The 25054-nt window shown below is 43.8% G+C and overlaps 1 protein-coding gene across 1 annotated transcript; it reads left to right on the forward strand.

Annotated features, from left to right (window-relative positions):
• The first annotated feature begins 1961 nt into the window (after positions 1-1961).
• Positions 1962-14985, forward strand: GREM1 (gremlin 1, DAN family BMP antagonist). The gene is made up of 2 exons (XM_006201612.4): positions 1962-2211; positions 10910-14985. Exons 1-2 carry the CDS (start codon positions 2045-2047, stop codon positions 11463-11465), a joined length of 723 nt encoding a protein of 240 aa, XP_006201674.2. The 5' UTR covers positions 1962-2044; the 3' UTR covers positions 11466-14985.
• Positions 14986-25054: the final 10069 nt, after the last annotated feature.

Raw genomic sequence — 25054 nt, forward strand, 5'->3', positions numbered from 1 at the left:
GGGGTGGAAGTGTTTCCATGGTAGAGGGTGTGGTCTGAGAAGCCTCCTGAAGGGGGAACCATAGTGATTAACAACATTTACTAGATATAGATAGTGATAGAGAAAGGTTGAGATATATAAAACCAGTGTTGGGGCTCTGAAACAGTTACTTCCAATGCAGGAGGTAAGCTCTGTCTCTTTGTATTTTTATTAGAGCAGTTTATATGACTCTTGGAGAAAAAAAAACATGACTAAATCATTGATCTTAGATGAGAAGGAGTTAATGAATTTGTAAAATATGCTTCCTTTTTGGGGGAATAGTTTACACACGGAGAGAACAGCTGGCTCCAATAGCTTGGTGGTGGGCTTTGGCTAGGCTGTTAATTGCCTAAGTATTTTGTGTATTTCTGACTATATCTCTCCTGCAGTCCACTTGACTAAGATAAGTCTTTGACCCCTGCTGAATGTTTGCATCTTGCAGGCAACTAGAAACTATGGCTCACGGGATGACTTAACCAAAAACATTTATGAAAACATTTAAAGTGCTGCACTGAGTTCATGGGTAGAAACTGCCATTGGCACAAACAAAACATTCGGATGAGGAAGATTCTCTAGATACTGATTTAATGCAGACTTCCTTCTTGTTTCATTTATTTTGAAAACTCGATTTCAAGTTCCTAACGGTGTCTAGTAGGCATTCAGTATTTCTTGACTCCTCAGGCTAATGCCTGCCTAGAGGTAAAAAACAAAACAAACAAAACCAGCCCCACGCTGTTTGGGGTTTTGTTTTCTTAGCCAAGTACTTAAATCTCGACAATTCCGTAAGTACCTTTTGATGGGTTTCATTGTTTTGTTTATTCTGCTGTAGACAGTACAGACACCTTCAAATTTCCTTCTATAGCAAATGTTTTTCAAAGCCATCATGTGATCTCGCTGATGGAGCCAGTCTGCAGACCCTGCAGCCGGGTTGATTTTTGCACGGGCTCTCACTTCGACACACACAACTTTACGGCCTCTTTGAGGCACCAGTTTTCAAGCTAGGAGAACAAATGAAAGTGTTCGCTCATCTTTCGAAAAATATTTCTGCGTTTGGTACGTTCGCCACTATTCATCGGGTTCTCAGTAATGAATGCAAAAATGTGACGTCGGTTTTTCACATACGTAGGTTGCCTTACATTGCTGGGAAGTTATTTCTTCTCCTGACACTTTATTTTCCTGATTTATTAATCTTTAACATGCTGTGGAAAACCTCGTCTCTCCTAAAGGCTGTTCTCTCCCGTTTAAAACTGGTTCAGGAATGGAGACCCTGCCTTTCCATTTCAGGTTTTTTGGGTCCTTTCAGGTTTACTCTGCCCCCGTTACTCCCTTCGGTACGCTCGCAGCCGAGGCCGCCAGCATCTCAGCTGAAAGGAGCCGTGGCGGGCGAGGAGAGGAGGGTGTCATGTTGGCGACAGGCTCCTGCTGGCGGCCGGCGAGCCCGCCGAGGTTAACGGGGGCGCCGGGGTCAGCGCCCTAGAAGTTGGGGGCCTCGGCCGGAGCGGCCCCAGACTGGCGACCGCTCAACCAGAGCGCCCTGCAGTCCAGGTCCCTTCACCGGGAGAAAATCCCCTAATCTGTCCAGACCCCACGGAGATCTTGCTCTTCCCAGCGCAGTCTCCGCGACCCAGCGCGTCGCGGGGCCGACGCAGGCGGAGCGGAGCCGGCAAGAGGAAAAGCCCAGGCCTGGGGCGGAGGAGGAATGAGGGGCCGGGAGCCGGGGGATTTCCTCCCGCGCTTCCCCCTCCAACGGGAGCGGAAAATGTGATTTGCTGTGCATTCCAGGCGCGGTTCCCTGGGGTGACCTCTCCCAGCCGGCCTGGGCGGGGGGAGCAGACAAAGAGGCGAGGCAGGCGGAGAGGGGACCCCGCGGGGAGGCAGCAGGGGTGCAGGGGGCGGGGGCAGTACCGGGAAAGGGGGCGGATAGCGGGTCCGGCGGCGGCGGCGGCGGCGGCGGCGCCTGGCCAATGGAGAGGCGCGGCCCTGGGCGCCGCGCTCCGCTGCCGGCATTTAAACGGGAGACGGCGCGATGCCCCGCACTCGGTGCGCCCTCCGCGGACCGGGCGAGCCAGTGTGCAGCGAGAGCGGTACTCTGTGTCCGGCTGACCCCGCGCCGAGCCCGGGCGGCTCGGGCCGCGGCCGCACACCGCGCCACGCGTCGAGAGCGCAGGCCCCTAAGGCCCGCTGCACTGACAGGTGAGCGCAGAGGCTTGTGTGTGTGTGTGCGCGCGCGCGCGCGCGTGTGTGTGAGAGAGAGAGGAGAGAGAGAGAGATTGAAACAGACTGAGATTGAAAGAGAGAGAGAGAAAGAGATAAGGGGTCGGCAAAGGACTCCTGCGTCCTGCTGGGTGCAGACGCACGGCAGCCCTCCGCCGGCGCAGGCCGAGGCCCTGCGGTTCCTTGGGCATCCCCTGAAGAACCATCTCGGGGTCCTTCGGGCCAACGTCGTGGGTGCTGTGACCCCACCTTGCGCAATCTGCAGGGAAAGTCTGGGAAAGGAGATGTCAAGCAGGGGAGCCGGGCATCCCCTTTACACCTCCCGGAGCTCCGCTGATGCGCTCCTGGTGCGCGTGGGCAGCCGCGCTGGCCAGTCGCGCCCGCTGACTGAGAACGCAGAGTCCGGGCGTCCGGAAAGCTGGAGTAGGGTAATGACCGGGAGCAGCGGCTCGGCCGCAGAGAGCGGGGCAAGTGGCACAGAGCGGGTCCCATGTGTTTGCGGCGGGACGCTGGGTCTGAGGAATTCGGGGAAGGGGGTGCCGGTGGGAGGGCCATGATCCACCCTGCCGCAGGGTGGAGGAACCCGAGAATCAGCGATGCGCTATTTGCCCATCCTCAAGGTGAGATGGAGACTCGTGCAACAGCATAGCCGCCGAGTTCCGTCGCGGCGGAAACCTGAGGGTCTTAAACCCGACAGATGAAGTGCGGTGCGCTGTCCCGGATGCCGAGTCCAGCGAGCCCCGCGGTGCTTACACGGCAAATACCGCACACATCCACGTGCTGGGTGCGTACTCCTGGGCGCTGGGTTTCCTCTTCTAGGCTTCTCCCTGCCCCATGCGCGGCTTGGCTGAACCGCAGACGTCCAGGCGCTGGACACTGACAACCCGCCGGGTCCCACTTCCGCGGGTACTCCTTAATTTGTGTCCGAAAGGCCCCCGCCTCGCCTTGCCGCGCCTTCCTCGCTACGGACGATGCAGGACTGGCGGCGTGGGGCTGGTCCCTGGCTTGGATTCCCAGGTCACCCCTCGTCCTCGCCCGCCGATTTGCTCTCAACTCACCCAGCAAGGCCGGGAGGCCGGCAGGGTGTCGGGGCTGTCACCTCACGGGCCGACGTTATTCGTAGATTTCGGGCTTGGGAAGAACAGATGAGCCACCAACCACTCTGGTTGGCATTGTCTTCGAATTCCAGCTCTGCCTAGGGGGCACCCCAGCCTGGCGTTTTCCTGAGCCGGGCTCTGGCGAAGGTCCCCCGGGTGAGGAGGGGGACAGACGGGAGCCTCTTCAATGAAGTCCTTCCAGCGCTCCCAGAGCCGGCCTGAAGGAGCCCCTCCCCCCTTCAAATCTGGCTGCTGCCTTCTCCTCCCCTAATCCTGGCTCTCTTAGACAGAAATATAGCCTCGAAGTTAAGGGTTAAAAATCTGTTCTTAAATGGTACAGGGACAGAGAGGAGACCATCGGTAGGTAATTGGATCTCCCGCTGGAAAGAGCAGATCCGAGCAGTGCGCGCGTCTGTTTATGTTCCCCTTCGAGATGGTGCCAGGACACGAGTTGATTAAAACAATCTATTGTGTTAAATGGGTCACCAGGGACTTAAGCTGTCCCAGGGACCCCAGAGTAGTGGCTTCCTTCTGGCTGTACACACAAGTTAAATAAATAGCGGAGAAGAGGTTAAGATAACCCCATCACAGGGCCAGGAGTCTCCTTTCACCCCAGGGCTTTCCAGCGCTCTTTCTTCCTTTCTTTTCTTTCTTTCTTTCTTTCTTTCTTTCTTTCTTTTCTTTTCTTTTCTTTTCTTTTCTTTTCTTTTCTTTTCTTTTCTTTTCTTTTCTTTTCTTTTCTTTTCTTTTCTTTTCTTTTCTTTCCTCTTTTTTCTTTGTGGGGGTTAGAAAGACTGGAGCAAGGGGAACTAGAAAGGATGGTCCTTTTTAAAGCAATGAGGAAAAGATTTTAAGAAAACTACAGATTCTCATCTCCTCCCTGGCACACTCCAGCTCACAACAGTAGGTGATTTGATTACCATCATTGGATAAATTGCATACTCCAAACTGTTGGTATTAACTAATTATTTAAGGGCTCTTTATAGTGTAGTTGCTGTGTGTAGCGCTCGTGTGTGTGTGTGTGTGTGTGTGTGTGTGTGTGTGTGTGTGTATGTGTTTAAACCCCGGGTCATTGTAGGAATTAAAGTGTTTTGTAAACATTGTAATTTCATAGGTTTCCTATTTTCTTAAAAGTTCATTTTGAGTGAAGTGTTTAGGTAACCCATCCACAATCCTGAGGAAATACAAGTTGGCTAACATAGTCTTTATGTGAATGGTTTCACAGGAGAGTAGAAGCTTATCACATCCTCATGTCTCTGAATGAGCGCGGCCTGCCTTGTCTTCTAAACCGAAGGCTTTAATCTTAAGGTTTAAGTGTTAAAAGTGATGTCAGGCCAAGAAATTTTATGCCACAAAGCCCTCTCCCAAGAAATGCTTATCAGCAGCAGAGCTGTGCAGTACTGAGAGAAAAGGACACACAGGAAAACCTAAACCTTTTATATAAAAGGAGTCGGGGTAGGGGAGGTGACTGTAGCATCCAACTGAAAGGCACAGATCAAGCCAGTGTTAGCAGCCTATTTCTTTCAGCTGCAAGGAATTGTCTTTAATTTTAATATATGCTCTTAGAAATACAAAGTACAATAGGAATTCCTGGGGCCGAAAGTTTTTTTTCCTTCACATGTGAACAAAACAGAGATTTATTTGAGTTACAATATTGTTCCAACTTTATTGCATTAGAAACATGTCCATGTGTCCCTTATTAAATACTGTGCTGGGTGTCCACAGCATAGTGGTTAAGGACATGCATTTGGGGGCTAGGTAAAATGGGGTTCAAAACCTGACTTTCCCACTTAGGAGCTATGTGGCCTTGGACAAATTCCTAACTTTTCAGATTCCCTAATTGGTAAAAGGAAGATGATATTATCTACCTCATATTTTGTTGTGAAAAATAAATTATAAAATTCCTTCAGAATTTAGCATAATTCCTGGCAGAGTAAGGGTTTAAAAATACAGGTAGCTCTTCTTTTTAGTGGTGGTGTTGGGAAGGGCAGTAACATTATACGGCGTCTGGGTATACCACAAGGTGGTTCTGAAATTAAATCCCAAATCCCACTCACATGGGGACTAACACACATCTTTCACTACAATAGAGAACCCATGACTTGGCTGTCTCTCAGCAGTGCTGCTCAGTGAACATTTAACATTTATTACTTTCTCACTTGTTTCCTGTTGACCGCAAGAATTGTATACAATCATTAACTTCACCAAAAAAAAAAAAAAGGAAATCTTCCGATGAGCCTAGAGAGCTCCTGAGATACTTAACCACTGGGTGGTCTCCTCCGTGCCCTCCGTGATGTTGGACCCCAGCCTGATTTAGCCTGAATTGTCTTCAGAATAGGAAGGTTGTGGTTGGGGTACTTGCAATACATATACAATGAGACTTTATCCTGTACTAGCTTGCCAACCATTTAACTTTTATCTTCTTGGTGCAAATTGGCTGAAGATAAAAACTCAACCCAGTATATTCTTAAGAAATTCTCCGCTCAATTTCTAAAAGTCGATTACCTTTTTAAAAATAAAAGATCAAATCAAAAAGACCTTTGCCCTTCTCAAAGATTTAATCCTGAGAAAAAGGAATAGATTATTTTAAAACCTGGCCTGCACTTAGAGCATTTGCTGTTGCCTCCATTATGTTTTTATGCTGGGGAATAATTTGATGTCATGCCTGTTGAATATCTTTCTAAAACTTAATTCATCAGGAGAAATTGATCAGACATTCAGCCACAGACGTCTGGCTTGCTGACCACTGTCTCCTCACTGTTAATCCCACTCAACACTCCATTTCAATGATTAAGCAGGTTGGTTAGCTCAAATGAGAAATATGGCAGAAGAGTGCTGAAAGGAGCTGGCCTAAACTTACACAAAGATATTGAGGATATTGGAAACAGGTTGCACGTATCCCTCTTATTTCTGACTCCCCAGGATTAGATGATCGTGTTCTTAGGGTCTTGTGGAGATTGGAATAAATCACTGTGACCTGCACAAGACAGAGGTGGTTGACACGGCTTAGCCTGTGTGCAGATGTTTGCTGCTGATCACTAAGGGCAACCTGAAGGAAAGCATCAGGTAGAGAAGACCTGCTTTGAGATGGTCTGTGTCCTCCGGGACAAGTGGTATAGGGGTGGACAGTAGTAAAGAGGGAAAAAAAGATGGGTGGGTGGGTCTTGCTGGTGGGAAACAGGTACAGAGAAAGTTCACCATGAAAGTATGATCACGTGACTTGGAGCAGGAGAAATGCATTAAGTGGAAGTTGAGGCAGCATTTGAAAAGAAGAATATTGTCTGCAAAGGAGAATAAAGAGAGTTCTTCGTGCATATATGATGCACACTGGGTCCATGAGATGCAGTTTTAATAATGTGAGAGGGTCATTTCATGAATGCAAATTGCCAGAAAAGTTTTTAGCTCATGGTTGGACATAGGTGATAATTTGTAAGAATCTAAATCTGGATTAGCATTTGGTTTCATTTTTGATAATGGAGCAGTCTGCTCCCTGTTGATGTGAAAAAGAATTGTTGTCAAGTAATTGACATTTTCTTGGTCTTTTTCATGTCTGTGATATTTACAAAGTGCAAATTATTTGGTGGCAATGCATTTGGGATTTTAAGAGCAAAACAGTCCTGTTTCCTTCACTGAGTAAATCAAGACCCTTTTGGTGTGGGGTGAAGTTGGGTGATTGACCACAATGACTTGACAGAGCCCTGGTTCTAGTACTAATTATAGTTCTCACTCCCCTCACTCTTACTCATGTGGAATGTGCAGAGCCCTTCAGAGCACAGCTGTTCTCTAAGAAGCTGAAGTCTCTGTTGATTGAGATTCCTGAAATTGGTTTTTATTTCTCTCCAAAGAGCTAGTCATAAGATTTAAGAACTCAAAAGCTGAAGATCTTTAAGGAGTAGGCTTTTTGAAAATGAAGCCATTTCAGAATATTTTTCATATATTTTGAGAAAATTTTTCTTTTCTTAAAAATAAACAAATAAACAGCCTGTCACTCTCCATCTCCTTTTCTTATGGGGTTTGCACACTCCCAAAGGAACAGGAAGTTGGTCCAAATTAAAACAGAAAACCACAGTTGACTTATTTTGAATTTACTGCTTTATTGTTGGTGTCTGCCATAGTGAATACAATGGCTTTAATTAGGGAATAAACCCCACAGTGGTCTCAGTGGAACAAGGTAAAAAGTAGTGGGTATTTGGGGTTTTCCTCAAAGAAGGAAGAGAAGAACTAAGAAGCTCCCTAAGCTAGAAGGAGTTTGCTCTACTGAGGGTCAGAAATCAAAAGAATTGCAGTCAGCTCTGCTGTCCATCAGCACGAGTGCGCAGGCATTTGTAAATGCACAGAACAGGAACTCCGATGGTCAGCGTGGTCGGTAACCATCCAATTCGTTCAACGAAGGAGCACCTACTTTGCCGGGCACGGAGGATGAGGTGATGAATAAGTCCTAGACTCTCTGGGTGGGGAAATGCCAGGAAGGGAAAGTTGGGTATAAAGAGGATCTTAAGTTGTTCTGGAGAAAGAAAATTGCACTTTTTTTTTTTTTTTGGACAGATGTTTGTGGGAGGGGCTGGCCCCATGACGTGAACCTGTCCCTTGGGGTCAATATACATTCCTGGTCACATCTCAGATTGGCATCTGTGATGGTGGCTCTGAGAGTCTTGGTCTGGGAGGGTTAGATTGTTCTAGAGGCCACTTCTAGTAGGGATGGGGGAAGTTGGTGATGGAGGCCTCGGGCTGTTGCATGTGCTCCTCATTGAAACAGGCAGAGACTGAATTTTAGTTTAGCACCTGACCCTGAATTGAAAAAAAAAAAGAACAGAAACTTGTGAAAGCTTCTCAAATTCACAATATATTTGCCCAGGAGACTGAACTGTCATGGCTTAAGTTATCCTGGTCTCTGGAGAAAATCAGCACTGTCTTATAACTGGACTTTCCTCATGAGTGATTTTTTTTTTCCAAGACAAAACAAGGAAATTAATTTTTTGTTGTTGTTGAGGCAAAAAAAAAAAAAGGCTCTGTTTAAAGAACAAGGATGTTGTAACATAAACTGACAAAAGCCAGGGAGTCTGCAGTCAGAGGAGGAGCTAAATGTCACTTTATCAGCTCCAAACTTGAACTTGCCCAAAAGTATTAGGTTCGTGTTTAAAAGATGGAGCCATTTAAGGATACTTTAAACTGAATATTTAATAATCTTAATTTGACATTCTCCTTAATGTTGCATGGCCTTTACTTACAGGGGCTGCCCCTTAGAGAATGTCCACCCTGCCTTTGTCTTTGACAGGTAGTAGGTCATTGCTCCAGCTACTAGTGCCAACTCGTCCAGTTCTTTAGGGGGGCCACGATAAGGTTACTATTAAATTACACTTAGTGGTTATCACGTGTCATGCTGGTGGACAGAAGAGAGCAGGGACATGGTGCTTCACAGCTGTGACCTTGGGTTCAGAGCCATGATGCAGGCAGAAGACAGGGGAAGCCTCAGGATTCAGGTCAGATTTGGTGTGATGGCCTGAGGGCGGAGGCTGTGATTTGAAACTGTAAAACTCACTGAGTCTGGACTCACCAACATAGAAAACAAACTTATCTTTACTAGGGGGGAATGGGGTGGGGAGGGGTAAATTGGGAGTTTGGGATTTGCAGATACTAACTACTGTATATAAAATAGATAAACAACAAGGTCCTACTGTATAGCACAGGGTCCTATATTCAGTATCTTGTAATAACCTATAATGAAAAAGAATATGAAAAGGAAAAAAATATATGTATAACTGAAACACTATGCTGTACACCAGAAATTAACATAACATTATAAACTGACTATACTTCAATTTTTTAAAAAGGGAAAACTCATTGAAAAGAAAATCTTCCACATTTTCACACCTCCCTCCATGCCCCATGGCTGCAGGTGTTATAGGAACTGTTGTTCAAAGCTTGTTAGAAAGGCAGACCTACTGAATTAGAATTTGCATTTTAACAATATCCCCAGGTGGCTGTCTGCACATTCAGGTTTGAGAAGCACTGTCCCTGGAGTTTTTTTTTAAATAGAGATACCAGGGATGGAACCCAGGACCTCGAGCATTTAAAGCATGGATTCTACCACTGAGCTATACCCATCCCCCATCCAGGAGACTCTTAATACTCTGATGCTTCTCTCTTGCACCCTCCTTTGGGGAAGATGTCTCCCCTGCTTCTCCTCTTCCTCCTCTGTCTGCACTGCCTTCCCTGGACACCCTGCTTTAGAATAGTCTTCCTTTCTCTGGTTTACAGTTCTCACTCCATTTATCTTTTTCTCTCTCCATCCTTGCTTTCCTTTTCCTTTTTCTTTTTTTTTTGGGAGGGAGTCAGTTCTTCCTTGGCCTCCTCCTCCTTATTTAATACATATATATAATATATATATTTTTGCCATTGTTCATATGCCATTGCTACTGCTGACCTACCTCTGACTCCAGACCCATCCACAATCATTCGCTATCATTAGCTATTCGGCATGTCTGTGGTACTTGTTAGTGTAAATATTTGCACATACTTATTCTCTTGTGCCCATATTCTCCCTTCTAAATTTTATCCACACATGTACATGAACATCCACATATATGTGAGTTACCTACTTCATTATTTAAAAGCAGAAAAATGGGTATCATGGTATAAAGAATGATATAATGAATATCTGTGCCCAGTTTTAAAATGAGAATGAGGGGTCCAGGAGTCTCATGAGTTACGGGATCTTTCTGGTAACGTAATTCGTTCTGTCTGCTATACAGCCATACGTTTGGTTAGTTCTCAAATTGCTTTCACGTTTACGTCAGATTTGATCTGAACAACCTATCTGGGGAGGTGAGGAATTTGTCTCTTTGCTTAAATGAAGTCATTTATTGAGAAGTAAAGTGATTTTCTCAAAGTCAGACAGCAAGCTGTTGCCCTAGGGCTTTGACTAGATGCTCAGTGTTGATCTTCTGTCTCGTGCTCTTCTGGTGAAGGATTCTTCCTCTGCCTGGTCTCCACGCGTCTCCTTCCGACGCCTGATAACAGGGAACATCTCATAAGCTCTGACCAACCAAACTCAGGAAGGGCTCAGGCTACTTAGGGAGAAAAGACTGACACCCTTTCCTCGCAGATGCGCCCTCTGGGCAGTGGGGCTAATTCGTCTTGGCTGTAAAACAAGATGGAAAATGTTTCCTCAAAGAGGTGCAAAGGTAATCTGGCATTGACATTAGTAGGAATTTATTAAATACTGTCAAGTACAAGGATGAACACAGTTAAGTGACCATAATACAATGTCAAGTGTAGTTGGTGTCAGGAGCCAGGAAGAAATTCCCGCGGGAGCACAAGTGACAGAGAGATGGTCCTGGCTGAGTTCACACCTGGGCTTGTGGATTGTGTGACCCTGGGCAGCTACGTCATGGCTTGATGGCCAGGAGGTTAATGAGAATAACAGTGCCTAATTCATGGAAGTACCCCGAGAGTAAATGAGACAGTTCACATAAAGTGTTTGGCAAGTGCCTGAAAAAATGTTAGCTGCTATTAATGTTTTCATTAATGAACTTTCCCACCTTTTCTGTCCCCCTCTCTGTGTCTCCTCCTCCCTTTAGCATGAGCCGCACGGCCTACACTGTGGGGGCCCTGCTTCTCCTCTTGGGGACCCTGCTGCCGGCTGCTGAAGGGAAAAAGAAAGGGTCCCAAGGGGCCATCCCCCCTCCGGACAAGGCCCAGCACAACGACTCCGAGCAGACTCAGTCTCCCCAGCAGCCGGGCTCCAGGAACCGGGGGCGGGGCCAGGGGCGCGGCACGGCCATGCCGGGGGAGGAGGTGCTGGAGTCCAGCCAGGAGGCCCTGCACGTGACCGAGCGCAAGTACCTGAAGCGAGACTGGTGCAAAACCCAGCCGCTGAAGCAGACCATCCACGAGGAGGGCTGCAACAGCCGCACCATCATCAACCGCTTCTGCTACGGCCAGTGCAACTCCTTCTACATCCCCAGGCACATCCGCAAGGAGGAAGGCTCCTTTCAGTCCTGCTCCTTCTGCAAGCCCAAGAAGTTCACCACCATGATGGTCACGCTCAACTGCCCCGAACTGCAGCCGCCCACCAAGAAGAAGAGGGTCACGCGCGTCAAGCAGTGTCGTTGCATATCCATCGATTTGGATTAAGCCCGGGCACACCCCGCCTGTCCTCGGGCTGCAGCCCCAGGCCGGCCCAGGGCCAGACCTAAAAACAACCCGATTCTTACTTGGCTTAAACCTAGAGGCAAGACGACCCACCGGCTGCGCCCTGATGGGAGCCTGCTAGTGCGTAGTCTGCGTGCTTGAGTGTGAGGGGGTGCCTGCGGGTGTTTGCAGACGCTGGAGGTCACACAGCCCCTGCCAGAGGGCACTTCTATTCTGTACACGTATCTGCTTCCCTGCGGGATGGCACAGAAAGCTCACGCCACCCGACGCACATTGGAAGGGGCAGGGCTGTGGTTCCGTACTGCCTTGGTCTTCCACGGGCCCTCCTGGGAACCAGACTCTCCCTTCAGAATGAATGTTCGTGGAAGAGGCTACTCTGAGGGCGAGAGACCTGTTTTAGAGCTGCATTAGCCTTGGAAAAGATTTTTCAACCTGTTCTTGCTTCCTCCTCCTCCTTCCCTCTCACAGTTCATCCCTTCTTAGGATCTCAGTGACTATTTCCATCTAACCCTGTACCTGCCAAGGGCTCTCAGTTAACTCACTTGACCATAGGTGTAAATGTTTCCCACTGGGGAAGACCTTTGAGACTCTAGAGGGGACTGGTGGGGCGGGGGCAGGAAGGACGAAGGATTGAGAGAAGGGAGAGATTGAGGGTGAGGACCAGTCTGGTCCAGCAAAATTCAGAAGGCAGACGGGCAGAGTCTGGAAAGGCTGACCCCCAAACACAGTGAGACCCATGCTTTAGCAGGTTTTTGTCCTGGCATTTAAAGAGCCCAAAGTGAACAGAGGAGAAATGAAATTGCCCCCCTCCGCCCCCAAATGATTAATTGTAATCACTGATCACTCTGGCTGTCACTGTGACTGCATGAACCAGCCGTAGTCCAGTAGCAAACTTCAAACCTAAATATTGACCTCCCCTGTTTTCAGAACCAAGTGAGTGTGAGCTAAACCAAACAGCCCCTCCTGCTTTGCGCCTCAGGAGGACAAAAGATGTCGTTCAGACACTCCTCCATAGGAACAGGAAAAACCCAAAACTTCATAAGCAGAAGGTCCTATTATGCTTCCTTTTGCTTGGCTATAATCACCTCGTTCCCAGTTCATTATTTCTGTGTCATGCTTCTGGGAGCCACAGCCCTGTGTTATAAAGGTTCTGCCTCGGCCGAATGTCCCCGGCATTGAAGGAGAGAGTTTCCTCAGTCCCAGGCTGAGGAGAGAGTTTCAGGCCGACTCCTTTTTAGCTGGAAGTATATTTTGGGTCTTTTTGTTTTAGCCATTGACAAGAGGTTGAGCTTGAGAGCAGAGGAAGGAGAGGAAGGAGATTGCCTCTGGCTAAGGAGTAAGTTCAATGCCAAGGAGGAGATGTAAGGGGTATGACCTCCCTTTCTTCCTTGGCCCTCTGAGGGTCTAATGGGAAACCCCAGTTAAGAAATCAGAGCATTTGGGTGCATTAGCTGTCCTCCTACTGTTAGGATTTATGTAACATCGTGAGCATTCAGAGCCTACTGGTAGGCTCTGTTCTCTGATCATACTTGGGGTACCCCCAGTGCCTATTTAGGATTTATCCAATGGCCAAAGCGCAGGGTGGGTGAGCCTTCCTGCATCTGGGATTTGGCCAGCCTGCTCTCTTCAAGCCTGAGGATTTTACACGTAAACCCCCCCACCCCCGACACTCTTTTTGCCTTGCGTCTACTCAGCCTCACCAGCCAAGTCACGTGTAACATGGGAAATGAGCACCACAGACGTGCGTTTCGGTTGCCCAGCAAGGCTCCAGCATTCAAAGAACCATTGCAACTAAAGAGGCTGCTTCTATTTTATTTTTGTTTTGGTCCAGTGCTCTCCCAACTAACAACTAAATAGGAACCATACTTTGAGGCAGAAATCATCTTGAACACCCAAAATATTGGGTCTAATTTTAAAACTTTTAAACTCACTACTGATGAATCTCCATGAGGCGAATTTGTGCAAATGCAGAGTCTGTGCATTTCCTATACACTGTACGCCCCTGCCCTGAATCCTTCTCTCATCCACGTCTTCCAACAGTAAAGCACAGAATGGATTTAATTAAGCATGCCAATGCTAAGCCAGAATTTTGAGGGTAGGGGAGAGGAAAAGAAAGGGGAAGGAGCTGAAAATATAAAACCACACCAGAGAGGGAAAAATGACATTCAGAACCAGCAGACACTGAATCTCTCTTGTTGTTCTAACTCTGCTACATGCATACGATTTTGTTAAAAAGAGATGACTAAAGTTGGCAGCCTGAATCTTCTCTTTAGTAGCTTGTACCACAGTCTTGCATGTAAGTCGGATTTGGCTTAAGTAAAGAGAATTTCCTCAAAATTAACTTCACTGGGATAATGAGCAGCGTAACTGCCCTAAAAGTGCAGCTCTCGCCAAAGAGGGAAATGCCTGCCTTTCTTACTGTGCCTATATTAAGACTAGCACAAGTACCGCGTGTCTTCCAACATTTACTGAAGTGCCATATCTGTTACATATTGTATTGAAGTCACCGATGACGTAATGATATGTTTTTTTCATTACTGTAGTAGACTTCTTTCATGGCAAGATATTTGTGATCTAGATCTTTCCTATTAAAATAATGCCAAACACCAAATATGAATTTTATGATGTACACTTTGTGCTTGGCATTAAAAGAGAAAAACACACATCCTGCAAGTCTGTAAGTTGTTTTTTTCTTATTGTAGTGCTTCGAAGTTAAAAAATGTAAGCAAAAAAAAAAAAATCTGGAGGAAAGGCTAATTTCCACTGTGTGGAATGTGAATAGTTAAACAAAGTTATGGTTATTTAATGTAATTATTGACTCAAATCCTTTGGTCACTGTGATTTCAAGCATGTTTTCTTTTTTTTTTCTCCTTTATATGACTTCCTCTGAGTTGAGCAAAGAAGAGGTTGGCACGTTGTATGTTGTTGGAGGCTTTTATCAGGTCAGAGGGAAACAATAAAATCTTGACACGTCTGAACGTGCGCTAGAGTCAAGACCTGAGCTTTTATTTTTTTAATTGACTGTTCCTTAAAGGTTAACATTTCTAAGGCAATTTTAGAGAGATTTTTTAAATGTTATTTCAGAAGAATTAAGATGTGTGTATACAAACAAATAGCAGATAATAATGAATAGTTCACGAGTCCTTTTAAGGAGAAAAATCTAAAATAAAAACAACAATGTATGTACGGAACCTTTATAAATGACCAGTTCATGCTTAAGAGTGAAAATAGTTCTGATTTGTCATTCTCACAATATTTAATATCAACTGCATTATGTGTTATGTCTGCTTTAATCATTTAAAAACCACAGAGGATATATAAAGACTATGAGTGAAGTCCTTTGCTGTGTATGAGGATGAGGGGGCATTTGAGAGTCTCATAAAAGCTAATTTGGTTTAAAGCAAAGTTTTATGAATCTGTAACTAGAATATAATTTCACCCCAATAATGCTCTAGCTAACCTTGCCCAAAGAGCAACCGATAAATCGAACCTTTTCTCTGTGTGTGTGTGTGTTTAACTGGTAATGGTCACAGGGTAGGCCTGGGGCAGGGATTCACTTGCCACGGGAAGGGAGACAGCAAAGAGATCATGAGATCTCTTGTGATCTGAAAGGGTATTTTTTCCAGCTAGACTCTCCAGATCCCACTTGATTTCGGCAGGACGCCTCAGGCTCTGGCTGTTAGAAGCAGGGCAAACCTGGTGAGCGATGGAAAGAACCAGCCTCTTCCCCAGAGCTAGAAAGACGAGTGAGGGTGCAGATGAGAAGCCTGCAATGACATTAGCTTGATTTTGAGAGGTTCAAGGGGAAAGGGGGCGAACGAGTTGGGTCTGAGCAGAGGAAAGGGCTTTCTAATGATGAGAGTGAGTCAGCAATGCAATGAGCTGCCTTTGAGATGATCAACTGCCCGTCCTTGGAGATAGTAAAACATAGGCCATAACGTGATAGGGATTTGCGGCATTGTGAGTTGTTGCCCTGCGTGTTGGCTGAGTGGATTTCTGAGGTCCTTTCCCATTCAGGTATACAATACAGGATTTCCTCTACGTATTGGTGCTCCGACAGTGAGAATGAAAATGCCAGCAACTTTGTATGGAGAGCTTATGCCAGACATCGTGTCACGGGTTTTATTTTAATTGTTTTGTATTTGATCTTCAGAGTGGCTCAACTATGTGTGCACCGTTATCATCGCTGCCAGGAGGCAGTGAGCTCTTACGGTCTTAGTGGAGCTCCTGTGCCCTTAAACACTATGGAAGATTGTGAGGGAATCAACTTACATCGGTTTGTTCTTTTGAGGACAGAAAACAGCCCTCTCCAGATAGCTCCAACTCCTGATTATCTGCAGCTAATGATCAAGGCCACCTGAGGTTCTAGATGGCGGTAATCACAGGCCCTAGCTCGGAAGCATTCAAAGCCTCTTTGCCACCTCTTTTTTTTCGCCATGGCCTCCTCGGACTTGGAGGGGAGAGAAGGCAGCAAGTACCAAGGAGACAGTGTCCTCAGAAAAGCCACCCTCACACCTGGGAGGTAACGTCTGGATGGGGTTTGAAAGGGCAGTTGGACTGGAAACAGAAAGGCATCCGAGGTTTAAAAAAAGTATGTGATACAACGTCAACAAAAATGTCGGAGTGAAGAGTTTGGAAATTCTCTCCTCCATAAAAGCAATGATAAACTGGCAAAAATAGAATCAAACTTTTAGAACTCTAGAAACTAACTAAGGCTCTGCAGCAGTCTGAGGAGCATTTGTTCAAAAAAAAAAGGGCTGAATCTCTGTAAGATCAGTGAGCATTGTGGTATTGTAACGTGCCCTATTCTGATCTCTTCCCCCAGTTCCCTAGAAGCCTTGAAAACCAACAGCTTGCAATTCTGATGAACGCCAGCAGTCTGGAAGCCACTGGAGTAGGTAGAATGGGTTTGGAGTTCTTTTAAAGCCAAAAACCCAAAGACGTGTAATTATTTGATCTGTCTGTCAGGACCTGAGGCCCCACTCGCAAGGGCAGACTTTACTTGACCTAATTGGAAGCTGCCCAGTGTGAAAAGCCCTGTTGAAAACAATCAGAGGCAACTGAGTACTTTTGTGGCTGCCTTAGGCAGTGGACAGCAGTTGGGGGAAGCAATAATCTGAACCAAAAGCTTAAAAGGAGACTGTAGAATGAGACCAGGGAGTGGGGTAGGGGGGCGAGGAGGTGGGGGTGCTTTGAAAAGCTCCAGCATGTTCCTGGGAATCTAGAAAGCCAAGTCATGTATAGGGCTGTGCAGGAAGAATCTGAGAAGGCCCCAGGCACTTACCTAAGGCTGCCCTTGAGCGCTGCACAGGCAGAAAGCAAAGGCTGAGTTGTCAACTGCCTGGCTGAGTGTTGAAGGTGCACCCCAACATTCACACACAGCCCCGCAGCAAAGACTGGAAGACTTACTGGTTTCAAGTGTTGGAGGAAATCACTGCTCAGCTACTAGCTGACCGCTAAGCTAGCCAAGTAGTGCCATTTGCAACAAAAAATACAGACTTTACAGAATTAGTTCAGAAAAGTTGCTAAACAAAGAAGCAAACAGCAACAACAACAAATCCTGGGGAGGGGGAGAGAGACTGATTTCAAGAGCTACCAAATCATATTACTTAGAAACATTCAGTTTTCAACAAAAAATTATGAAACATGCACACAAAAAAGATAAACAAAACCAAGAAAGTATGGGCCACACACAGGGAAAAAAAGCAAACAAAGAAACTGTCCCCTAGGAAGCCTGGACATTAGACTTAGTAGACAAAAATTTCAAGTGAACTGTTTGCATATGTTCAAGAACTAAGAAAAAACATTTGTAAAGAACTTAAGGAAAATAGGAGAATGAAACCGCACCAAATCCTAAATACCAATAAAGGGATAGACATTATATACATATATAAAAAAAAGAACCAAATAGAAATTTTGAAGTTGAAAGTATAATATCGAAATAAAAATTGTCCTAGAGGGGCCGAACAGCAAATTTGACCAGGCAGAATAAATCTGAGAAAACTTTCCGTAGACTGGTATGAGAGAGAGACAGAGACAGGGACAGAGACACAGAGAAGAGGGAGAGAAGACAGTTTTAAAATCAGGAATAAAAGAGGGAATGTTACTATGAAACTTACAGAAATAAAAAGGAGAAAAGGGAATACCATAAACAACCAGATGCCAGCAAATTAGATAACGTCAGTGAAACCGACACGTTTCTGACATAAAAAGTCTGATTCCCTTTTTTGATGTTTGACTACTGACATCTTTTAAGCCTTGCTCCTCCCATCTTCCCCTTCTGCCCCACCCCTGCGTAAGCTGGTAAGAAAGCCCAGGTTCTCTTTCACTGGCACTGATGAGATGATGAAACTCTGCAAGGGCCCATCTCCTCCAGGTGGGAACCCTCATCCCAGCCACCATAAAAACTGCAAGTCAGTTCCCGTTCCCTGCTCTCTCAAGCCGTTTTCAGACAGGTTGGGAGGCCCGCCCTTCTCGCCACAGAAAGCCTCATTATGTGAGTAATAAATCTCTTCCTATTCTCCTGGTGTGTGTATGGTGTCACTGGTGTGAACCAAACTTTGGGCAAGGGTCTATTCTGTTTATGCAGGTGTCTCCAACACCTAGAAACACACAAACTCCTGAAACTGACTCAAGAAGAAACAGATATTTGCATGAAACTGGTGCAAATAAAGAGATTGAATTAGGAACCAAAAAACTTTCCATAAAGAAAAGCCCAAGACCATATGGCTTCACTGGTGAATTTTACCAAATATTTAAAGAATTAATACCAAGTCTTTATAATCTCTTCTGAAAAATAGAAAAGGGAATACTTTCTGCCTCATCCTATGAAACCAGTATTACCATGATACCAAGAGCAGACATCATAAAAGAAAACTATAGACAAATATCCCTTATAAATATAGATGCACAAATCCTCAGCAAAATGCTAAGTATCTGAATCTAGCAACATATAAAAAGGATTGTACACCATGATCTAGTGAGATTTGCCCCAGGAATGCAAGTTGGTTTAGTCATCTATCAATGTAATACAACATATTAACAGAATAAAGGACAAAAACCACACAATCATACAGAAAAATCCCTTGACAAACTCCAACAGCCTTCCATGATACAATCACTCAACGCACGAGGAATATAAGAGAATTTTCGAAACCTGAAAAGAGGCATCTATGAAAAACCCACAACTAACGTGACTTAAAGGTGAAAGAAAGACTGAAAACTTTCCCCACTAAGCCATCGTTACCACTTCTTTTCAATATTGTACCTGAGATTCTAGCCGGGATAATTAGGCAAGAAGGGGAAAATGAAGTCACCAGATTGGAAAGGAAGAAGTAAAGCTACTTCTATTTTCAGATGACATGATCTTGTATGTATAAAACCCTAAGGAATGCCCCCCAGAAGTATTAGAGCTCTCTTAGTCTGTTTGGACTACTATAACAAAGTATCACATAGTAGGCAGCTTGTAAACAATGAATATTTATTTCTCACAGTTTGGGAGGCTGGAAGTCCAAGATCAGGGTGTTACTATGGTCAGGTGAAGGCTTGCTTTCAGGTCTTAGACTTCTCATTGTATCCTCACGTGATGAGAGGGGATAAGGATGCTTCTGGAGCCTCTTTTATAAGGCACTAATCTCCCAGAGGCCTCCCAGAGGCCCAGCCTACTAATACATTATCTTTAGGAGTTAAGATTTCGACATATGAATTTGCGGAGGAGGGGCACAAACACTCAGACCATAGCAAATGCTAATAAATGAGTTTATCAAGGTTTCAGGACACAAGATCAATATACAAAAATTAGTTGTATTCTATACAGTAGCAATCAAATATCTGAGACAAATTTAAAGAATAATTCCATTTGCAATAGCATAAAAATATTATAATACATAGGAATAAATTTAACAAAGGAAGTGTAAGAAAACTATAAAACATTGTTTAAAGAACACCTAAAGAAATGGAAAGACAACCTATGTTCATGAAGTAGAAGAATTATATTGCTCTACAGATTTTACCCAATCTCTATCAAAATTCTAACTGGGTTCTTTGCTGAAAATCCTAAAATTTACATGAAAATGCAAGGGATCCAGAATAGACAAAACATTCTTGAAAAATGAGAACAAGTTATAGGACTCACACTTCTTGATTTCAAAATTTATAATGAAGAACGGTTATAAGACAAACACTCTTTTAACAGCCATTAGGTTAAGAAATACATTTTTTCCAGTCTCCCCAGAAACTCTTCTATGCCCTACTCAAGTTTTAACACTTTTTCACACCACGATAATACTCTCCTAACTTTTGTAGTAATTTATTCTTTGCTTATCTTTACAGTTTTACCACCAAACTGTACACATCTAAACCCTGCAGTTTAGTCTGGTTGCAAACATTTTTTTAAAAATTTCAGGTATTTTTTTAAACACCTTTATTGTGGTATGGTTCCTGTACAGTAAGCTTCACATATTTCAGATAATACAATTTGATGAATTTTGAAAGATGTGTATACCAATGAAACCACTGCCACAATCAAGATAGCTAACATTTCCACCACTCCCCAAGAGGTCCAATTTTCGAATTCCCAATTTATCCCTTCCTACCCCCTTTAACCCTTGGTAACCATAAGTTTGTTCTCTCTGTCTGTGAGTCTGTTTCTGTTCTGCAGATAAGTTCATTTTTGTCCTTTTTTTTTTTAAAAAAAAGATTCCACATATAAGTGATATCATATAGAATTTTTCTTTCTCTTTCTGGCTTACTTCACTTAGAAAGATGATCTCCAGATCCAACCATGTTGCTGCAAATGACATTATTTTATTCTTTTTTATGGCTGAGTAGTATTCCACTATATGTGTGTATGTATATATATGTGTGTGTGTGTGTATATATATATACACACACACAAACACACCACATCTTTATCCAGTCATCTGTTGATAGACATTAGGGTCTTCCCTATTGTAAATAGTGCTGCTATGAACATATGGATGAAGATATCTTTTCAAATTATATTTTTCCTTTGATATGTGCCCCAGAGTGGGATTGCTGGATCATATGGTAAATCTATTTTCAGTTTTTAAGGAACCTCCATACTGTCCTCCATAGCGGCTGCACCAGTTTATGTTCCCACCAACGATGTAGGAGGGTTCCCCATACCCTCTCCAGGATTTATCGTTTGGTTGCAAACATTTTTAGCAGGAAAAGATAAAGTTCTAAATTCTGGCAGTGCTAAACCCCTTCCTATGATCATGACAGTGATTACTAAGTGGAGGATTACCAGTGTTTGCTTTCCTCCTGTTGTACCAACAAGTTTACTGGGCAAAATTGAAAATACTTGGATATATCCAAGGTATTGAAAATAATTATTCACATTATCACCATTCTTATGATCATAAAAACAAGGCTTAGATTCTGATGCTCACAAAAGGATTCTACCATCATCCATGTTTATGATCAAAACCACTTTCTCTATCCTATTCATTCATCATGAAACGCATGTAGCATGAGTCCATTGGAAACGAGCTTCACTGCCTCCAGACGATCCGTTCCACAAGTGCCAATGCTGACTCTTTGAATGTACAAGTTAATTACTATGCACAATGATAGCAGAAGCTTAAGCATGGAAATGGCTTTTAAGTATTATTGTTGACTTCTTTCATCTCTTTTCCTTAATTTGTTTTTAGAACTACCCTTCCCTCATTGCATGTGGTGCCATCAGGCTTCTTATCACTGTGTCTTTTGTCCCTGCTCCCTCTCTAGGCATAGGGATGCCATATGACCACAGTGGAAAATCAGAATACTCATTTCACTTGGCTACCATGACTAGTTTTAGAAATTGGCTTGAAACTCAAACTGAGTCCACAGAATCTTCCTTAAGATTTGAATATGGAGGCTGGGAGAAACAAGTTCTGTTTCCTTCTCTAGGATCACAAGTCATAATAAGTCTGTGGGACAAAATCTGCTGACAGCCATCTTTCCCAAGGGTATTGCTAAAACTTTTTGAAGAATGAAACTTCGACACAGAGAGGTAGAGCCAAAAGATGAACTGAGTATCCTGATGACAGATTTTTTTCCCCCAGATCAAGCTATGCTGGAAGTCAGGCCAACCTGAGTCATCCTGTGTTAGTTATATATTGCTCTGTAACAAATTATGCCAAAACTTAGTAGCTTAAAACAACAAACATTTATTATCTCACGTATTTTCTGATAGGGATCTGGGAGTGACTGAAGTTGGTGGTTCTGGCTCAAAATCTTTCATGAGTTTGCAGTCAAGGTGTTATCAGGGGCTACAGTCATCTGAAGGTTGGAGAATCCATTCCCAGTGTGGCTGTTGGCTGAGGTCTCAGCTCCTCTCCATGTGGACCTCTCCTCACAACATGGGAACTGGCTTCCTCCAGGGTGAGCAATCCAAGAGAGCGAGGGGAAAGCCACCGTATCTTTCACGAATTGGCCTCCAAAGTCACATACCTTTACTTTCACTTTATCCTATTAGTCAGAAGCAGATCACTAAGTTTGCCCACATTCAAGAGGAGGGTGTTTAGGTGTCATATCTTGAAGAGAGAAGTATCAAAGAATTCGTGGTCATATTTTAAAACCAACGCACTTGTAGTTACATGAATGAATAAATTCCTTCTTTTGGCTTAGTTTGTATTGAGCTTATGTCACTTAAAACATGGAGTCCTGGCTAGCATCTATATCTGAGTCACTAAGAAAGTTTTAGATCTTATAATCTATTGCTTTTACTCTAGTGAATTGATCCTTTATGATCTAATGCAGGCAGAGCAGTGTTACTTTCGCTGTCTTACATCTGTATCAGCAGTAGCACTGAAACTGGTCTACAGAAGTGAGACCATAACATATAGCAGAGGTAACTTATCTTCTATCAGGTCCAGGGCATGGCTTTGTGGAAGGGACTAAGATTCAGTACCATGGAGGGAGCTGTTACACTGTCTTCCAATTCCTTTTCCAAATCTCAAACTCAGGCATCCTCTTCATAGGTAAAAATTTTGGAATCAATTTTGAATTAGAAGGAAAAAAAGGTGTCATCAGCTCTTGTCCATCTTGAAGTTTTCAACTTAAAGGCTCAGAAAGAGAATATTAATGTTGAAGATTCTCAATATCACATTTTTAAAAATTTATGCCTGAAGTGCAAAGTAAAGGATGCTTTGAATGGAAGGGACCATAGACCATGGAAAGGAAGAAATTGTCCCTTGAATTACATTTAGAAACTAGTTTACTAGAAAAGTTATCACAAATTAAACAAATTAATTCTTATTTTTATTAAGTATATCAGTGAATGTTCTTGGTTACAAACAGCAGAATCCACTCTAGGCAATTTAATTAGAAAAAATATATATTAAAAAGTTATGAAGTAGCTCGTAGAACCTCTGGGGGAAACCATGAATCTTGTTTGGATGCTATATAAAAATGTAAAATCCAGAAATGAACTAACCACAGAAGATGCCCAACACACCATGGAAATATTGTAGGAAGAAAACCCCACTGGTTTGCCCCGTATTCATTGTTTTATGTCACTAGGGACGGATGTAGAAACTGCAACCCAGCTGTCTAAGAACCCAATGACTCCCTCTCTATGCTTAACAGAAGTTATGAGTTTCCATGAATGGTTGCTGACCCAGGTTGGTTGCTTCTGCCTGCAAGTCTAGTGTAGTGTATCTGTTCACTGGGACCTAGGGCAGATTATTAACTTCACAGGAGTCTGGGAAGTTCAAATATTTAGCTTTCCATGCTAAAGGAAGCAACCTAAAAGGATATTGGAATAGGGGTCAAAATAATTCATAAACATAGAGGTGGAAAAAAGGCAGACTTTAAAGGCTTATAACAAAAGATGTCCGTCTCCAGTCCTGTCTCTTCTCCCTAACTCTTCCCAGTCTCATTCCTCGGGATCAGCTGTTCTCAATTCTTTTTGCCTGTTTCTTCTGCCATTGCATCCATTTTCCTACTTTTTATTTTTAATTTTCCATATTGTCATCAAAGTGTGATGGGAAAGAACCCTTAGCTCATTCATTTTCTACTTTGCTCACTCTATGCTATCAATACAATTATATCACAGGTTTTGTTTACATCAATATCAGAGTTCACCTTGTTACGACAAGTAATTATTTAAACTGTCCCTTGTTCTACTTTTTGATCCTAAAGTTATTTGATCTTTTTTCATTCACTTAGTATTCATATATAGATATATACACTTATCCTTATTTTTTATATACTCCACAATTCAGGACTCTATGTACGTGCCTCAGTGTGGACTGCTTGATCTTTATTTGAGAGTTCTCTATTTGAGTCCTTGTACATTTTAAAATGTCTCTGGTTTCTTCTCACTTGATTTATAGAGTTAATGAGCATAGAATTTTAAGGCCCTCAGCATTTTTAAGGCATGCTTCCATTGTGTTCTATGTTCTGCCATGCTTTTAAGAAGTTCAATGGAATTCTAATTTTTCTTTCTGGAAGTCATTAGGGTTTTCAATCTCCCGCGTTCTAAAAATTCACAATGATGTGCTTTGATGTTGGGTTCCTTCTTGATTTTGATAGGCACTCAATTTTAAATCCTTTTAATCTATAGAATCAGTATGGGGACATTTTCCTGTATTATTCCTTTCCAAATTTCTCCTCCACATTTTTTTCTCTGGTCTCTCTTTCTGGAAATACGATTAGTCACGTATTAGACATTCTAGACCAATCTTCTTAGTTTCTTATATTTTTGCTTCTATTTCCATAGCCTTTTCTTTTTTAGTGATTTCCTGACTGCAATATTACAACTATTCTGTGGCAAACAGGTTTATAAGTGGCCCCCATGATGTTTGAACTCATTCCCCCAGGAACACCATTTCTTGGTACCCAGCTCTTTACAGAGTACCCTTCCCATCAGAGTGGCTGGGTTTCGGCACTGGCTTCTCATCGGTGGAACAGGATCCGCTGATCATCACGTGAATGTGATTGCCTAAGGTGTAGCTCCCAGCTTTCTAGGATCGTCTCTCTCCGTGGATGGCTTTGAAGCGGTATGCTACCATGAATCCTACAGCTGCAAGGAAATGAGTTTTGCAAACTGTGTGAAGGAGCTTGGAATTGGGTTGTTCCCTGGTCAAGCTGGTAAGAACCTAACTCTGGCGGATACACTGATTGTTGCCTTGTAAGACCCTCAGCAGAGCACACAGCTAAGCTGGGCTCAGACTCCTGACCCACAGAAACTGAGTTAATACCGGGTGTTGTTTTGAGCCATTAAGTTTGTGGTGATTTGTTTTGCAGCATATGAAATATACATTTGACTATGAATTTCAAATTTGGGCTATTATGTTTGTCATTTCTAAGGGCTCTCTTTTGCTTTTTCTCCTTCCCTCTCTCTTAAAGTAATATCCTGTTCTTGATTCATGGATGTGATATCTTTTTTCCTTTGTGAATTCTTTTTCTTGTTCTATTATTGCTGTTTAACTCTGGCTCTTGGGTGTGTGTGTGTGTGTGTGTGTGTGTGTGTGTAATTTCTGGCTTTCCTAAGATGCTGGTGATCCTCAGTGGTGTGTTGTATTTAAGAGTGACACACTAATAAGCTGATCTGTGTATGG

Source organism: Vicugna pacos, chromosome 6 (genome assembly GCF_048564905.1).
Source record: "Vicugna pacos chromosome 6, VicPac4, whole genome shotgun sequence".
Classification (NCBI taxonomy): domain Eukaryota; kingdom Metazoa; phylum Chordata; class Mammalia; order Artiodactyla; family Camelidae; genus Vicugna; species Vicugna pacos.

Bases quoted from the DNA above. Each gene is read 5' to 3' on its own strand.
- GREM1 (XM_006201612.4), top strand. From the start codon at position 2,045: ATGCCCCGCACTCGGTGCGCCCTCCGCGGACCGGGCGAGCCAGTGTGC. The intron at 2,212-10,909 runs GTGAGCGCAGAG...TCCTCCCTTTAG, and splicing joins AAGGCCCGCTGCACTGACAG to CATGAGCCGCACGGCCTACA.